The sequence below is a fragment of the Gobius niger genome (assembly GCF_951799975.1).
Source record: "Gobius niger genome assembly, chromosome: 23".
Taxonomy (NCBI): domain Eukaryota; kingdom Metazoa; phylum Chordata; class Actinopteri; order Gobiiformes; family Gobiidae; genus Gobius; species Gobius niger.
In genome coordinates, this window is record NC_136874.1 from 2,447,490 (window position 1) to 2,466,072 (window position 18,583).

Here is an 18,583-nt window from a genome sequence, read left to right on the forward strand (position 1 = left end):
TAGCCAAACATGCTGAACCTGCTGCTATAAAAGTAATATTTACCAAAATCGGTACATCTGGGTTAGCGGAGATAAATGCTAACGCCGCAGCAGCTACGCTAACCCCGGAAGTAGTGACTTTAGTAAATATTACTCACGGCAAAGACATGGAGAGGATCAAAGTGGCTCAACAGCTCATAAACACATAAATAACGGAGAATGCTAACATGATGCGACATGTTAGCATCGTGCTATTGCTAACACATGCTACAACTGACGTTTTTTTCGCATCTACTGAACAATCTCCTGTGACTAAACATCCATATGGTCCAGATATAGACTTCACTTTACTTCACTTTATTTATATGTGATAAATAAGTTTATATTTCACCAGAAAATGGCAAAAAAGAGTGAAAAATTGTGTTTCCCAAAAGATAGTTTTCCCCCTGGGCGAGGCCACGCCCCCTTCTGTGACGCGGTGCCGTCTGTATCAATGGGAAATGAGTCAAACTACTCTGGAACTTTACCTCCGTGTGTCACTTCCTGTCAGCAGCTTAAACTTTACTGCCCAATATTTCTCCATTCAAATTGCTGCTTCACTGAAAATAAAATTAAAATTATTAATTACAACAGATGTTATCCGTCTAAATAAGTCATATTTTTAACCTCTTAACTCCCGCCTGAACCGAGAGATCTTTTTCCTCACGTTATCAGATTTTTTTTCCATCATTTTTTTGTTGGGTATTACACTCATTTTTGTAGCTTTTCTGTCATTTTTTTGGTCCATTTTTTGGTCCATGTTTTGTCCATTTTTATCTCATTTTTGTCACATTTTTGTCATTTTATCGTCACATTTTTGTTATGTTTTGTCATTTTTTTGTCACATTTTTCATCAATTTTTTGTAGTTTTCTTGTCAAAGTTTTATCACATTTTTGTCACATTTTTGTATTTTTTTTTGTCATTTTTTGGTCACATTTTGTCACATTTTGATCATTTTTTTCGTCACATTTTTGTCATTTTTTTGTAATTTTTTCGTCAATTTTTTGTAGTTTTCTTGTCAAAGTTTTATCATATTTTTGTCACATTTTGTTTAAATTTTTTTTGCCATTTTTTGGTCACATTTTGTCACATTTTTGTCATTTTTTCGTCACATTTTTGTCAATTTCTTGTGACATTTTTGTAAGACTTTCATCATTATTTTCATCTCAGTTTTGTCGCTATTTTCACACCTTTTTTTCCAGAAGCTGTTGGATTGGGGTAAAGCCAAACTGGAGAAAATGTGCTCGGTTCAGGTGGGAGTTAAGGGGTTAAAAGCATTAAAACCTGTCATAAACACTTTAAAGTCTATTTAATCCAAATTAGGTTTTCATTCCAGTCTTGCAACAACATTTCCACTTCAGTCGCTACAGACTCCAAACTTTCTATTCTTGTCGCAACATAACAGCCTGAATGTTTTCAATATCTATGAAAAAGTGACAAAAATGTGAATAAATAAATAAATAAATACTAAACTAAACTGCTAAACTCGTCCAAAAACCTCAACAAACTAAGTCGTCTTATTTTCCCGACTTTGTTCATGTTTTATTGTGAAGGCGCGCCGACACCGGATCACTTCCGGTCCTCATGTGTTGCTGTGTCCCGTCTGCCTCTGGCGGGGTGAGGTCCAAAGTCTGCGCTTTATCCCCGCTTTGTGCGCAAACCAAAACAGCCCGGACATGCTGGATAGTGTAGCGGGTTATTCTTAAACCTCTGCCTCTTTCACCCCCGCGAAAAGCGTTTTTATCCTGCACGTTCTTCCAGAAATCGGCGCACGTTAGTGTCGGTGTCTGGCTAGCTCGAAGCGCTAAGGGCGAGACGGGCTCGTGCACCTGCTACTATTTTTAAATCCTCCACAAGCACGCGGTGTTTTTAGAGATTTTAACCGGATAATCACACTTGTCTAAGGGATAACTAAGTACTTTGGCTGTTTTTCTCCTTTTCACCCGCGTCTGTTTTAAAGGAGAGAGCCGCGCGCGAGACAAAGACAATGAAGTTAGCCAGCGAGGGTTTTGGAGAGGGCGCAGGACAGGCGTAAAAAAAAAAAAAGAAGAAGCAGAAGAAGAGAAAGAAGTGCCTGATGTTCGCCTCCTTTGGGTTATTTTTATCCGGGAAAAAAGCTGCGGACTGCGGGACTCGGACATGGCGACTTCCAAAGCGAAGGCAGAGGCCGGGAAGGAATGTAAAGTGAGCCCGGGGAAGGGAGAGGGCGAGGCGGCGCAGGCGAACAGGATGTACCGCCTGGAGGAGCTGGACACGGTGGCCACTGTGGGTGAGTGTCCCGAAGAAAACAGACTGAACCGGGGTTCTGAGGCTTAGAAATGCAGGATTTGTGGGTTAGGTTAGAGGAAAGCGAAGGGGAATGGAGGAAACTAGACGAGAGAGCGTAGATTATTATAACATATTGTTCATAATATTGTTCATGTTCTTGGAAAAAGTAAGAAAACTGCTTTAAATGTGACTAAACAAGGCCTTTATCTATGAAAAGACCATAATAAATGCTTAATTGTTTGGAAGCCTGTTCACTAATACTGTGAAGTGCATCGTAGTGCTGGGCGGTGTTGACAGAACGGAATATCGCGATAGTTTTGGGCGATATTTTTGAAAAACATTCGAAATATGGAAAATGTGCTGAAGACAAACATCTGAACTTACTTTGTCGCTTAAAAGGATGAATGTCCTGAACAGACGAGAGCGGGAAATCAAAACACTTCCCCCATGTTTGCCCCATATGTTGCTACTTTCCCCCAATGTTTTTTCCTTTTTTCCCCCTCTATATTTTGCAACTTTTTCCCAATGTTTCCCCCCTTTTTTCCTCCATGTTTTGCGATTTCTCTCCAGAATTTCCCTCTTTTCCCCCCATTGTAATGTTTTCCCTATTCCCCCCCTTCATTTTGCAATTTTTCCCCAATTCCGTGTTTTCCCCACATATTTAGCTTTCCTCCCCCCATTTTTCCTCCATGTTTTGTCATTTTTTCCCCTCTATTTTTCGTCATATATTTTGCTTCTTTTTTTGAATTTTTTCTATATTTTCGCCTAAATTTTCTCCCTATTTTCCCCCATATTTTGCCATTTCCCCCCAATGTTTTTTCCTATTTTCCCCCTCTACATTTTGCAACTTTTTCCCAATGTTTCCCCCCTTTTTTCCTCCATGTTTTGCTATTTCTCCCCAAAATTTCCCTCTATTTCCCCCCATTTTTGCTTTCCCAATTGTAATTTTTTCCCTTTCCCCCCCCGTCATTTTGCAACTTTTTCCCAATTTTTCCCCAACATATTTAGTTTTCCTCCCCCTATTTTTCCTCCATATTTTGTCATTTTTTCCCCCCTATTTTTCGTGGTATATTTTGCTTTTTTTTGGTAATTTTTTCTATATTTCCGCCTAATTTTTCTGTCTATTTTTCCCCCCAATTTTTTCCCCTATTTTCACCATTTTTGCTTTCCCAGTTGTTATTTTTCCCCACTTTTCTTCCCTATTCCCACCAGACATTTTGCAGCTTTTCCCCAATTTGTTCCCTCTTTTCCCCCACATATTTTCCTCCATATTTTGCCACTTTTTCCTCTTATTTTGCTCACATATTTAGCATTTTTTTGTACTTTTCCCATATTTTTGCCTACATTTTCTTCCTATTTTCCCCCCATATTTTGCCATTTTCCCCCAATGTTTTTTCCTATTTTCTCCCTTCTACATTTTGCAACTTTTCCCCAATGTTTCCCCCCTTTGTCCCTCCATATTTTGTGATTTCTCTCCAAAATTTCCCTCTTTTTCCCCCATTTTTGCTTTCCCAATTGTAATTTTTTCCTCACTTATTTTTCCTTCATTTTGCAACTTTTTCCCAATTTTTTCCCTTATTTAGCTTCCCTCCCCCCATTTTTCCTCCATATTTTGTCATTTTTTTCCCGTCAAATCTTTTGCTTTTTTTGGGTAATTTTTTCTATATTTTCGCCTAATTTTCCCCCCATATTTTGTCATTTCCCCCCAATTTTTCCCCCCTATTTTCACAATTTTTGCTTTCCAAGTTGTTATTTTTTCGCACTTTTCTTCCCTATCCCCACCACAGACATTTTGCAGCTTTTCCCCAATTTGTTCCCTCTTTTCCCCCACATATTTTCCTCCATATTTTGCCACTTTTTCCTCTTATTTTGCTCACATATTTAGCATTTTTTTGTACTTTTTCCATATTTTTCCTCCATATTTGGCCATTTTCCCCTATGTTTTTTCCTATTTCCCCCCCTCTACATTTTGCAACTTTTCCCAATGTTTCCCACACTTTTTTCCTCCATATTTTGCGATTTCTCTCCAAAATTTCCCTCTATTTCCCCCCATTTTTGCCTTCCCAATTGTAAGTTTTTCCTCACTTGTCTTTCCTTCATTTTGCAACTTTTTCCCAATTTTTTCCCTTGTTTTCTTCACATATTTAGCTTTCCTCCCCCCATTTTTCTTCCATATTTTGTCATTTTTTTCCCATCACATCTTTTGCTTTTTCTTGGTAATTTTTTTTCTATATTTTCGCCTCATTTTTCCCCCATATTTTGCCATTTCCCTCCAATTCTTTTCCTCTATTTTCCCCATTTTTGCTTTCCAGGTTATTTTTCCCCACTTTTCTTCCCTATCCCCCACACACCCATTTTGCAACCTTTTCCCAATTTGTTCCCCACATTGTTTACTCCCCCCCCTCCCCACATTTTACCTCCATATTTTGCCATTTTTTCCTCATATTTTCCTCACATATTTAGCTTTTTCTTGTACTTTTTTCCATATTATCGCCTACATTTTCTTCCTATGTTTCCCTCATATATTGCCATTTCTCCCCTTGGTAAACCATCCTTAAGTCCATCATCAGAGCTGCACAAACTGTGAAATGGACCTAAACTGGCCTTAAAAAGACCAGTATAATCCACAATGGGATCAGTGTCCCCTGAGTATCTTCTTTAGAACAACATGGATTTTCCTGGTGTTAAGTGACCACGAGGAACAAAAGAAAAGCCCATTGACTTTTCTTTCTTTGTAAAAACTCTGCATTTCTCAGATTTCGTCCGTTCAAAGCCGGGTCGAGGGGATTGTCGGCGATGCAAATGTCCTGCTTCGAAAAGTGTCGTTTAGGCAAATCATGCTGAACCTGCAGAGGCGTGGAAGGTTCACAACGTGGTTAATAATAATAATAATGACTGAGCTGTTTGAGGACGAGGAGGAGGAGTCGGTCGTTTGTGGCTCGACAGTTAAACTCCTTCAGTAGTTTCACTTTTGGTCATGATTTTAGGTCCAGTCGTCAGAAAGGTGTTACTTCGGGTCTGAAGTGCCGTCATGCACGAGCTTAATACAGAAGCCGCAGTTACACATAAAACCTGAGGTGGCAGTAGTGAGTAAAAAATGACCAACTTTTATCTAGTCTCTTTAATGTCCAATGTCAAGAAATTTTGGGAAGAGTGAAAGAACGAAAGAAAAGGTAAAAATTGGGGGAAAACTGGGGGAAAGGGGAAAAAACTAGAGAAAAAATTGGAACAAATATTGAGAAAAACACTGGAAAAAATTTACAAAAAATAGACGAAAATGGGTGAAAAAAATGTATTAATCCGGTTCAATATTTACATTTCCTCTGATGTGGGATTTTAGTGGAGTGTATAATGAAAACTATATATTATTGGAAGCCTTTTGGTCTAAGCAATGAGAAAAACAATGTTTCCATTTCCCCTTGTCATTTGGTTAGATTATGCAATTATGCTGCGTTCATTTGCTCCTCGGGAACTCAGGCGACCGACTTCCCCGGTCGGGGAATTCACATGAACGCTCGTTCCACAGGGGAAACGACGGGGGAACTCGGGTCAAAACGACTTCCACCTGACGCTGAAATCAGCGGATTTGTTCTTTTATCGTCTAATTCAGGGGTGTCCAAAGTGCGGCCCTCAGACCAATTTATGGTGGCCCTCGGCCTCTTGCTGTATCGGGACACATCACCAGAGATGGACCTTTTTATTTGAAATGTAATAATTCTATACAATTCTAACTGAACAACTAACATTTTATTGTGAGACAGAGCTGGCATGAAGGTTTTAAGCTTAAATAGAGGTGTGGGGCACAGTTTAAACCTCAGGTTTAGCGGCACTAACTACTGATCTACGGCCCTTCACCCCGTGTACGCTTCAATATGCGGCCCCCCATGAAAAAAGTTTGGACACCCCTGGTCTAATGTGAGCGTTTAATTATAATTTTAGTTCAGTGTGAGCTGTCTTAATCCTCGTAGCACCAAAAGTGTGAGTGAAATGCCCGACATCAACGTTAGCAAAAAGTAAATTTACCTGATATTTTTAAAACTAGTTAGCGTTTAGATTTGATTGATCATTAGCTAAGCTAAGCGCTAATCAGTGATAAAAGACCGTTTTTATTCCGTGACGTCAAAATCCCCACTTTCCCATAAAAACCACATGAACACAAACTAACTGGAGACAATGACGTCACGTCTCGGGAAAACGAGCTCCACAGTGCACATGAACGCACCATTATACCATTATTCCCATTAGAGTGAATGGGGGAGTTCTGGTCATCGCTACGGCAACACCATGAAACATAATATGACAAGGGTTTCATTGACTTTTTTGATTGGAACGACCAAATGGAATTTTCTGCCAAGTTTCATTAATTTCCGGCAAACTAAGTTTTTTGCCCCCATATAAATCATCGCTATAATCGCACTTTTTTTTTCTTTGCTTATAAGAGCAAATGGAAACATTGTTGTTTTGATTTCTTATTAAATAAATTTTTCGTACAGTTTTGACACTCTCCACACAAATCCGGCGAAATGACTATATGGGACCGGACTATATGAAAAATGGGGAAATTATGGGGGAAAAAATGGGGAAAATCTTATTGAGCGACAAAGCTTTTGAAATGAATTTCTCAGCACGTTTTTGCACATTTCTGATGGTTTGCAAAAATGAAAAAAAAGACATTCCTTTATGTCAATCACACAGTTCTTTAAAGCAACATTTCATAACGTTTTGAAGTATTTACAACCAGATTTTCCACTTCCCGAGATACATTTAACAACATCATGTAAAAATCTCGCCGATTCCCCAAAATGGCGTCCCTCCAGAGCAGTAGCCCCTCAGACTTCACTTCAAAGGAAGTGACTTTGCCAGGTTTCTGTCTCCGCCTGACACATGGGGCCGCCCCGCCCGGTTACACCCGGTTACGCCCGGTGACCCACTTCAGGCGTCGAATAAAAACTCTGATTTACGACGAGTCCAAACATGGAAGTCTGTAATTACCGCCGCCGCGAGCACACGCAGTAATTTGTACTTCTATTATCACTACGGAAGTAAAGTTTCTATCACAGGACGTGCTGCGTTTTATACCAGTGTGAGCAAAATGACACCTTTGTGATCTGTAAACTAGACCAGTGTTTCCCAACCAGGGGTACGGGGACCGCTGGGGGTACTCGAGGACCTAGCAGGGGGTACTTGGAACTATTTCAGATTGAAAAAAGGGGAAAATGTAGCATCACTTTTTTATAGGAAAAGCTATATTTTTCAGTAAAATGTGTTGCTTTGGGAGAATTGTAGGTTTATTTTGACTGCAACATTGTCCTTTTTCTGACAAATACCACGTTTAAGTTATTACTTTTTAACCCCTTAACTCCCACCTGAACCGAGCACATTTTCTCCCGTTTGGCTTTACCCCAGTCCAAAAGCTTCTGGAAAAAAACTGTGAAATGGTAACAAAACTGAGACGAAAACAATGATGGAAATGTGACAAATAAGTGACGAAGAATTTAGGAAAAAGTGGCAAAAATGTCACAAAAATGTCACAAAAATGTTGCAAGAAATTGACCCAAAAAAAAGACAAAAATGTGACAAAAAAAAGACAAAAATGTGACAAAAAAAGACAAAAATGTGACAAAAAAAAGACAAAAATGTGACAAAAAAAAGACAAAAATGTGACAAAAAAAGACAAAAATGTGACCAAAAAAGACAAAAATGTGACAAAAAAAAAGACAAAAATGTGACGACAAAAAAAGACAAAAATGTGACCAAAAAAGACAAAATGTGACCAAAAAAGACAAAAATGTGACCAAAAAAGACAAAATGTGACCAAAAAAGACAAAAATGTGACAAAAAAAGACAAAAATATGACAAAAAAAAAAGACAAAAATGTGACAAAAAAAGACAAAAATGTGACAAAAAAAAAGAGAAAAATGTGACAAAAAAAAAGACAAAAATGTGACAAAAAAAAGACAAAAATGTGACAAAAAAAGACAAAAATGTGACAAAAAAAAGACAAAAATGTGACAAAAAAAAGACAAAAATGTGACAAAAAAAGACAAAAATGTGACCAAAAAAGACAAAAATGTGACAAAAAAAAAGACAAAAATGTGACAAAAAAAAGACAAAAATGTGACGACAAAAAAAGACAAAATGTGACCAAAAAAGACAAAAATGTGACCAAAAAAGACAAAATGTGACCAAAAAAGACAAAAATGTGACAAAAAAAGACAAAAATATGACAAAAAAAAAAGACAAAAATGTGACAAAAAAAGACAAAAATGTGACAAAAAAAAAGAGAAAAATGTGACAAAAAAAATGACAAAAATGTGACAAAAAAAATGACAAAAAAGTTACAAAAATGAGTTGAATACCCAACAAAAAAGATGGAAAAAGATCCTCTCGGTTCAGGCGGGAGTTAAGAGGTTAAATAAACTGTACGAAAGACAAAAAACGTTGGGAACCATTGAACTAGACTAAAGAAGATGGAGGCTTTATTGATTGTAATATTGAGCATTTTGAATTAAGTCCCTCTATTACAGGTGGGACGTCCTGGTTTAGTCCTGGTTTAGTCCTGGTTTAGTCCTGGTTTAGTCCTGGTTAGATCTTGGTGGGATTGGGAAGGTCAAATATTTCACGACAGACACTCTCACAGTTGTCCTTGTCTGGTCCTCAGAGCACAGATGTTTAACCCCTTAACTCCCACCTGAACCCAGCACATTTTCTCCCGTTTGGCTTTACCCCAATCCAAAAGCTTCTGGAAAAAAACTGTGAAATGGTAACAAAACTGAGACGAAAACAATGATGGAAATGTGACAAATAAGTGACGAAGAATTTAGGAAAAAGTGGCAAAAATGTCACAAAAATGTCACAAAAATGTTGCAAGAAATTGACCCAAAAAAAAGACAAAAATGTGACAAAAAAAAGACAAAAATGTGACAAAAAAAGACAAAAATGTGACAAAAAAAAGACAAAAATGTGACAAAAAAAAGACAAAAATGTGACAAAAAAAGACAAAAATGTGACCAAAAAAGACAAAAATGTGACAAAAAAAAAGACAAAAATGTGACAAAAAAAAGACAAAAATGTGACGACAAAAAAAGACAAAAATGTGACGACAAAAAAAGACAAAAATAGCACAATCAATATTTCTGAAACTCAACAGAGAGTTACTGAACAGACTTATTTTTCAGAGTCATTAGCCAAAAATGCTGAACCTACTGCTATAAAAGTAATATTTGCCAAAATCGGTACATCCGGGTTAGCGGAGAAAAATGCTAACGGCACAGCAGCTACGCTAACCCCGGAAGTACTGACTTTAGTAAACATTACGGCACAGACATGGAGAGGATCAAAGTGGTTCAACAGCTCATAAACACATAAATAACGGAGAATTTGTCAATTTCTTTTTGACATTTCTGCCACTTTTTCATACATTTTTCGTCACTTTTTTGTCAATGTTTTCTCACTATTTTCTCACATTTCCATCACTGTTTTTGTCTCAGTTTTGTTGCGATTTTCCCTCCTTTTTTTCCAGAAGCTTTGGGACTGGGGTAAAATGTGCTCGTTTCAGGTGGGAGTTAAGGGGTTAAAAGGAAGTGAGCTCCAGGCGTTTGCCTCTGAACAGAAACTTCTTTTCACTGAGTAATGTTCACTGGAACAACCCAAGAATTTGTCGTCACTTGGTGAATCACAGAACAGTGACACAAACCACTGAATAATAGTTCTTATTAACTAAAAACTGGTTTCTTTACCCATCAGGACTTTGTGCATGAACATGAGGAGACTTGCCTGTAGTTTAGTTAACTAAGTCTAAGTTTCTCTTGCATCTCACGGTTGGACAGTGAGCAGAACATTCTTTGCCACAGCTTTACCCTCATGCTGACAATATGATCATTATGAAAGTCGCCGTCTTCCTGTGGTCTGTTCCTTTATTGCCCTGTTTTTAATGCTGCCTGTGAAGCTCCTTTGGCGCGACAGATAAACCTCGATCGATGGAACTGGCCAGATCTGCCAAACTACAATTAAATTAAAGCAAAAGACTAATATAATAAAAGAGTTATAGATTATAAGAGCGGGGGATCGATGTGGGTTTGTCTAAGGAAGATGCCGTTTTTGGGGGATATTGAAAAATGTCTGGTCTATAATCTTGTGTATGAAGCTTCTGAACATGGAAAATGTGTGGGTGTTGAACTGTGACAGCAGGGGGCGCTCTATTACAGGTCATTCATGTTTAGTGAGGACTTCAGAGGCTGAAGGTGGACTGTCCTGAGCTGGTTCTTGGTGACTGTAACTGTATTCCCTCCGTCATTTTTAATTTACGCCAAGCAACAGGAGTCGGGGCGACCCCTCGGTATCGTTTACTGCCCCGGATATTACTGTTAAATCTACTTTTGACATAGGGCCCCATTTCCTAGTTATCCAGAGTGATTTTTTGTTTATAGTTCATGCAGTCCTTATATTTGAAGAGTTTAGTGATGCTAGGCTAGTGCTAGGCTAGTGCATGTCTATGGTAACTAGTCGCCTGCATTAAAAACCTCTTCAAAATCAAAATGCTTTATAGTTTTAGTCACATTTTACTCAACTGTGATGTTTTAGTCAGTTTTTCTGTATATAAAAGTTTATGTTGCGTTTTTTCCCTGGCCGTGTATAAGTTTCTCCCATTCATTCTCTATGGTAAATATAAATGCAGTACACTGTTTGGCCACCACCGTCGAATTGGGGGCGCTGTTTCACTAATTTCGTAAAGTTAAAGAGATATTTCAGCATTTTTGACACAGGGTCTCATTTCCTAGTTATCCAGAGTGTTCTTTTGTTTTTAGTTCATGCAGTCCTTATATTTGAAGAGTTCAGTGGTGCTAGGCTAGTGCTAGGCTAGTGCTAGGCTAGTGCTAGGCTAGTGCTAGGCTAGTGCATCTCTATGGTAACTGGTAGCCTGCATTCAAAACCTCTTCAAAATCAAAAAGCTTTATAGTTTTAGTCACATTTTACTAAACTGTGGTAGTTTTTGTCAGTTTTTCTGTATATAAAAAAGTATTAGTATTTCAACAAATGATTTTTGGCCGAGAAGTACAGAAAATAACTATTGGAAATGTGGATAAACGATGACCGGCTGTATCAAGCGTTAGACCAGGGGTGCCCAAAGTGAGGCCCGGGGGCCACGTATATAGTTAATACAAAGTTTCTCCCATTCATTCTCAATGGTAAATATAGATGCAGTACATTGTTTGGCTATCACAGTCGAATTGGGGGCGCTGTTTCACTCCTTTCGTAAAGTAAAAGGGATATTTCAGGATTTTTGACATAGGCCCTCATTTCCAAGTTGTTCAGTGTTTTTTTTTTAGTTCATGCAGTCCTTATATTTGAAGAGTTTAGCGGTGTTAGGCTAGTGCTAGGCTAGTGCATGTCTATGGTAACTAGTAGCCTGCATTAAAAACCTCTTCTAAATCATGGGCTCGTCCTCCAAACGTTGCCATATCTGATTTGTAGAAGCTCCTTTATGAATTCCACGTGTAGTAATGTCGGCCACAGGTAAACAAGTAGATCCGGGGTAACCGAGCAGATCCCTCCGCCGCTGCGTAGCTACAACCAGGAAGCTGCTCAAATATAAGTTCTATACTTATTCAGTCGACACAGACGTTTATATGGTCAGTCTGGTGTTATAAATGATTTGCCTCAGGTGCACTGTGCGGGTCAGACTGTTTTTAATGCAGGCTACTAGTTACCATAGACATGCACTAGCCTAGCACTAGCCTAGCACTAGCCTAGCACCACTAACTTGCAATGCATTTTCCCCTCATATCTCTGTCAGTGATCTACAGCAGGAGTTTCACGTTGACATCTCTACATTTAAAGTTTCCCCACTCGCCCGCCGTCTGAAAGCTCTAAATTCTGTGCATATTTCTGCGCTCAGACCCGTCGCTCCAAAGGTCACCGTCCCGACTAAAGCTCCGTGTTGTTTTAAGACCTGCTCGTTCACGTGACTCGCGCCGGTGTCGTCTGTCTCTCAACACGATGAATCAGCCGGCGTTGAAAGGCCTTCGGGGTCGTTGAGTAAGTTTCCAGGTAAAACCCAGAACAAGAGCGGACCGGCGCAGAAGTGTTCGTCATGTTTGAGTCAGATTTTTATCTTCGATTAGGATTTAGTGCAGCCGTGTTTTAAACCTCAGGTGATAGAAATAAAGAAATGCTTTTCAGAGCTCGTTCACCTTTAGATGAACCACTGGGTGAAGCATGTTCCAGTAGCATCAACAATAACATGGAATCTGTGAGTGAGTTTGTGAGGCAGATTTGAGTGACGGATTGTGTTGAGTCACGGCGTTGACAAAGCTTTTGTGATGTTGATTTAAGAGCTGAAAGTCACAGATGTTTAGTGTTTAACTTGAGCTGCAACATCTGTCACAAAGAGGATGAGCAAACCGCAAAGCAGGGCTGTCAATGACCAAAAACATGCTCGCGTGGCCTGGTGCGGAAAAAACATCAACTTTCCTGACCCAAACTGCACTGATGAGACATAAAACTTTGAGAGCTCGTGCTGTAACTACTAGAATATACATAGAAGCAACGTAAACGTGCAGGTGAAAGTATTGATTTTTCACGCAGTGGTCGAAGTGGAGATTTTGATCTATTTTCCTCCCTTTACATCTTAGTTTTCATGTCAGATATAAAAATGATGATGTTTATTTTATGATGTTTTGTCTGCGAGGTGGAGCTAACCCGGAAGTAGCTGCTGCGCCGCGTAGAAACGCCGTCTTTCCCGCGGGTTTTCATTCATAAATATTGACAGATTTGACATCCACGTGTCCTGCTAAGGGGCCCCGTGATGACGCTTTCACCCAAATATGGTGTTTTTCCTCCTACGAGACGCTGGAGCGGAAAAGTCGGAGAACGGGCCGAGCATGCGCACTCGCTACAAAACTTCAGGGCTGGTTTTCTCTGAATGAGAGAAGCCGCACTCGGGCAGAGCCTGAGCCCTTATAGAAGCTCCCACAGACTCCAAACTTTACACTCCGAGACACAACAAGATTATGAAGGTTTTTTCAAAGGGATTTTTTAATATCTTATTCCTAGCCTGATTTATTTAACTTTGAAACCAAAAAAACAGGCGGAATTTGAGTTTTTACAGATTTTTTCAACAAGGATGCTAATGTGATTGTGCGACTTCTGTTAGCGGCGGCGTCCAATAACGAGGGGTTTTACCAGCGAGTTTTTGTCATATTTTTGTTGAATTTTTGTCACTTTTTTGTTGAATTTTTGTCACTTTTTGGTTGAGTTTTTCACTGATGATTAGTTTATTGAAAAACTAAACAAAATATCCCAAATCCCCTCTGAAAAAGTCTTAGTTTCTAATATGTCAATAAAATAAAACCATAACATTTAATCTGGCTCATTATTTTGATTTCGTTGCCCAAAATATAGGCAATTTTGGCCATTTTAATGCTCAAAATGCCTTATTTTTATGTGAAAACATAAAATGACAGAAAAAATGCAATACATTTTTTTCTCATATTTATATCTGTGATGTTTCAAATTGACATCTCTACATTTATTTTTTCTCCCTATTCACCTGCAGTGTCTCGCTTTAAGTGTAAAAAGTCACTTTAATCTCAGACTCCAGCTCCTGCCTCACTCACATCTGCTGCTGTCCACACATTTTTGTTTTTTGTTCAGCCTTTATTTAACCAGGTTAGTCCCATTGAGGAAAGATCTTTTACAAGAGAGACCTGACCAAGATGGGCAGCAACACTTGGTTTCCATACATTTCAAAACATACACAGCATTAGTTAAAACATTCACACACAGATGATCTGGACTGGACTGACATCACTTGAAACTATTCAAAGAAATATCCATATAATCCAAATAAAGCGGAAGATCCATCATGGTCCCTGTCTCTCTGACTTCGCTGTAATGTAAACACGAGGCATGTGCTTTATTGTGAAACACTCTGTGGTTCCGTGTGACGTCCTCTCAGGTGTAGTGATGAATCTGTTCTCGTTACGCTGAGCTCCTCGTCTTATTTATCTCAGAAAAAGCCAGAATGAAATGACGAAAGACACAGCAGGTCCATGAGCTGCGCCTGACAGTGCACTTTCACTTTGGTCCGTTCTCCTTTGTGCTGAGGACAGGGACGTATCGGCTCTTTCACTGTAGAACCAGAGTATTGAGGTTTTAAAGAGCGGGTATTCTGCTTTTTTCAATCACATAGCACCTGCTGTTGGTCTGTAAATGCAGTAAATTAGAATAACTGCCTTGTATAAAATGTCTCTCTCAAAATGGCTGTAGTGAATGTCTTGAAATAGGCCTCTGTCTCTTTAAGAAGAGACAGAGAAGAGCTGGTGACGAAAGCTCGGAGGCGTCTCCAGGAGGTGGGGGCGTTCCTAGGAGGACTCAGGCAAACCTATCCCTAAAATGGCCGCCATCAGAGTTTTTACAGATTACTCAGAAATACGTGAATGTGCCAAGGCAACACTTCAGGCATGTTTTTAATGAGGGAATGACAGAATAACATGAGGTAACACTAAAAAAGTCAATTTTGCATAATACCCCCTTTAACAGCTGTAGAAGTCTGGCCTATTGAAGGAAACCTCTCACCAAGACACAGAACCAGCCTTTAAACTGTATGTCTTCTACTGTAAAAGTTGTATGAGCGAGAGAAGGGGCGGAGTTTACTGAATGGAAGTGTTGTGTCTTCCGTGTTTGAAAAATACCTCCAGAAAATACAAAAATGAGTACTCCATTGTGGTAGTGGTACAATATATCATATCAATGCCAATACTTTACTTTGGAAATGGCTAAAGCAGCAGGATATTCATGTATGAAGCACTGGAGGAAAGTGTTTTACTCAGAGAGACTCGCAACCCGCCCGTCCCGTGTTGTTCTGCGTGTTCTAAGTCACGGCTGCGGCACACGGGGTAATATGCATTAGGGAAGTGGCTAAACCCAGGCTTAATGTCCATCAGGGAGAGCGAGTCGTCCCACGGCAGCTCGGCGCAAAATCCCATTTCCTGTGGTTTTATTCTGATGGAAGGATTTGGCCCAAAACAAAAGCCCAAAGCTCTTTATCGGCCCACGCTCCGACTGTCCCGCCGCATTAGGGGAATAGACGCACTTTTATTACCGTTTAGCACCGAACGGGCCGTCGGAAAAGTCCGGAGACTCGCGGGCGTTATGTGTGCGAGCGTCGCGGCCGGGGGAAGAACCGCAATATCCGAGTCATCTTTCCGCTCCATTACCGGCTGTGAAATGAACTGAGCTCTCCGGGACGTCGACAGCGAGTGCCGTGTTTTTATTCATGTCTGAAAATAGACGCTCCATAAAGGAAAGCTTCAAAACCGGCAATTTGTGTGAAGCGAGGTCTATTTATACAGCGGCGCTGGGAGGGGAGGGGCGGCTCGGCGGCTCGCTCCAGGAACGAGACGGGGGAGGAAGAGAGGAGTGCATTTGGGCAGCCACAGAAGCTCCCCTTTGCTGGGCAGCTGATTCAGTAAAGAGGAAGGGGGGGAGGGGGAACTGGGTGTTTGGAAGATGTGCAAGAAATGTGGAAGACATTATAGACGTGTATATTTGGGAAGAAATAGAGCCAAAAATGGGGGGGAATATTGAAAAAAAAAGGTAAAATATGGGGGATTAAATTTAGAAAAAATTGCAAAAATATCTGGAAAAATATGGGTGGGGGAATTGAAAAAAAAAATTATGTGAAATAAAAGCAAAAAGAAAATCAATGGAAAAAATTGCAAAATGTGGAGGAAAAAATTGGGTAAAATGGCAAAAAAATATATAAATTATGGAAGATAAAGTTGGGAAAAATCACAAAAAAAATCTGGAAAAAACAAAAAAAGGAAGTCCAGTTACAGATATTGGAATTGCTGATCAGAAGATGTGCAAATCTACAATATCGAGTTTATCTCCAGTGTCAAGAAATGTGGAAGAATGTGGACAAATGATTTAATATGCTCAAAATGGGGAAAATATATATATTTGGGACAAAAAATAGTGCAATATTGAAAAAAAATGTCAAAATATGGGGGATAAAATTTTGAAAAAATAACAAAAATATCTGGAAAAATATGGGTGAAAAAACTAAATTATCTGAAATCAAAGCAAAAAGAAAATTTTGGGGAAAAAATGCAAAATGTGGAGGAAAAAATTTGGTAAAATTGCAAAAAAAAATCTAAAACATGGATGATAAAATTGAGAAAAATCACAAAAAAATCTGGAAAAAACAAAAAAAGGAAGTCCAGTTACAGATATTGGAATTGCTGATCAGAAGATGTGCAAATTTACAATATCGAGTTTATCTCCAGTGTCAAGAAATGTGGAACATCATAGACGTATATAATTGGGAGGAAATGGCACAAAAATCTGGGGAAATATTGAATAAAAAGGTAGAATATGGGGGATAAAATTTAGAAAAAAATGCTAAAATATCTGGAAAAATATGGGGGGAAAATTGCAAAAAAAAACTATGTGAAATAAAAGAAAAAAAAAAAAGAAAAATTGCAAAGCGTGGAGGAAAAAAATGGGTAAAATAGCAAAAAAATATATAAAATATGGAAGATAAAATTGGGAAAAATCACCAAAAAAAGATAAAAAGGAAGTCCAGTTACAGATATTGGAATTGCTGATCAGAAGATGTGCAAATTTACAATATTGAGTTTATCTCCAGTGTCAAGAAATATGGAAGAATGTGGACAAACAATTAAAAAAAAAAAAGAGAAAAAATTGTGATGAGAAAATAAGCTCAAATGGGGAAAAAACATATATTTGGGGGGGAAAAATAGTGCAAAAATGGGGGGGGGGGGGGGGGGGGGGGTAATATTGGAAAAAATGGCAAAATATGGGCGATACATTTTTGAAAAAATAGCAAAAACATCTGGCAAAATATGGGGGGGAAAATTGCACAAAAAAACTGAATCTGAAATAAAAGAGAAAAAAATTGGGTAAAGTAGCAACAACAACAAAAGAATATATATATATATATGGGGAAAATGGTGGAAAATCGAAAAAAGAAGTAGAATTTATGGAGCATAAAATTAGGAAAAATCACAAAAAAGTCTGGGGGAAAATGGAAAATTATGTGAGATAAAATTGGGGGGAAGATTTGCAAAAACCTCCTGAAAAGAATTTGAAATAATGGGGGAAAATGTGGAAAGTGTTTTTTTTTTCTTGCCTTTTTGTAGTTTGTTCAGGACAATTCTCTTTATGAGCGACAGCGCGATGTAAATTTAGATGAAGATCTTCTTTTAATCGTTATTAAGAAAGAAATTCCTTTTAATAATATCAGCCAATATCAGCCATCAATATTAAGTTCGTCCACAGAACAACATTGAAACGTGGTAAAGGCTCTGACGCCCCATTAAAGGAGCTTTTTCAGTTGGTTCAATCCTCATTTAGTGTTCAGTTTGTTGTATCATGTTGAGATAATCCTGCATTTCCCGTCCCTGTGTTTTAAACCAATGCTAGGCTCTCTTTCTGTGCTCAAATTGCCCTCACTGCAAACACCAAACTCACCAAAAGTCTAGTTTCACTGTAGTCGACGTCTGAGTTCTGACTAAACTCCTCTGATGCAACAGGCCCTGACTCAGTCATGACGCCCGGCTCCTTTTCCTGCCCCCACCCACAATGCACCTCTCCGTCACCGCGGCGACACAAACAACAACAGCAGCAACAATAGCGGTAAGGCGAGCTTTAGCGCCGTTTAGCTCCGGGCAGAGTTTACAGGCACGTCGCCAAGTTATTAGAAAGAGGGTTAGAGAGAGTTTAGAGAGAGTTTAGAGATCAGAGCTGGGGCTGAAGCTTCTCCACCAGAGCTCACACACAGAGCAGCCTGTAGGCCAGTGTCTCACCTCATTTGAAAGCTAAGACCTACAAAACTGACCGTAACTTTTTCATCGCACCTTTGTGTCGCTCTTTCGGGACTTTCTTGTTGAAAAAAGTTCCTTTGAAAAGTTCTTTACCAAAACTCTGTAGTTCATGTGTTTGTTAGGGATGCACCGATCTGCTTTTTTGAGCTCCCGATCCGATATTTTCACCCTTCATCTGGCCGATACCGATCCGATACTGCCTTTCTGTATTATTATATTTTTATATAATGTATAGCCTATGGATATTACAGTCGTTTCATTGGCTTTTTTTAAAAAGAAATATGCAGCACGGTGGTTAGCGCTCGTGCTTCACAGCTAGAAGGTCCTGGGTTCGATTCCCACCTGGACGGGGCCTTTCTGTGTGGAGTTTGCATGATCTCCCTGTGTCTTCATAGGTTTCCTCCAGGTACTCCGGTTTCCCCTACCACTACAAACATGCACAATA

At 39.2% G+C, this 18,583-nt stretch overlaps 1 protein-coding gene across 1 annotated transcript in view; it reads left to right on the top strand.

Annotated features, from left to right (window-relative positions):
* The first annotated feature begins 1,597 nt into the window (after positions 1–1,597).
* Positions 1,598–18,583, top strand: part of prkx (protein kinase X-linked) — a 51,598-nt gene continuing 34,612 nt past the window's right edge. The window contains exon 1 of the mRNA XM_079582071.1: positions 1,598–2,288. Within this exon, the coding sequence (XP_079438197.1) occupies positions 2,159–2,288 (130 nt within the window). The 5' untranslated portion in view covers positions 1,598–2,158. The remainder of the gene's footprint in view (positions 2,289–18,583) is intronic.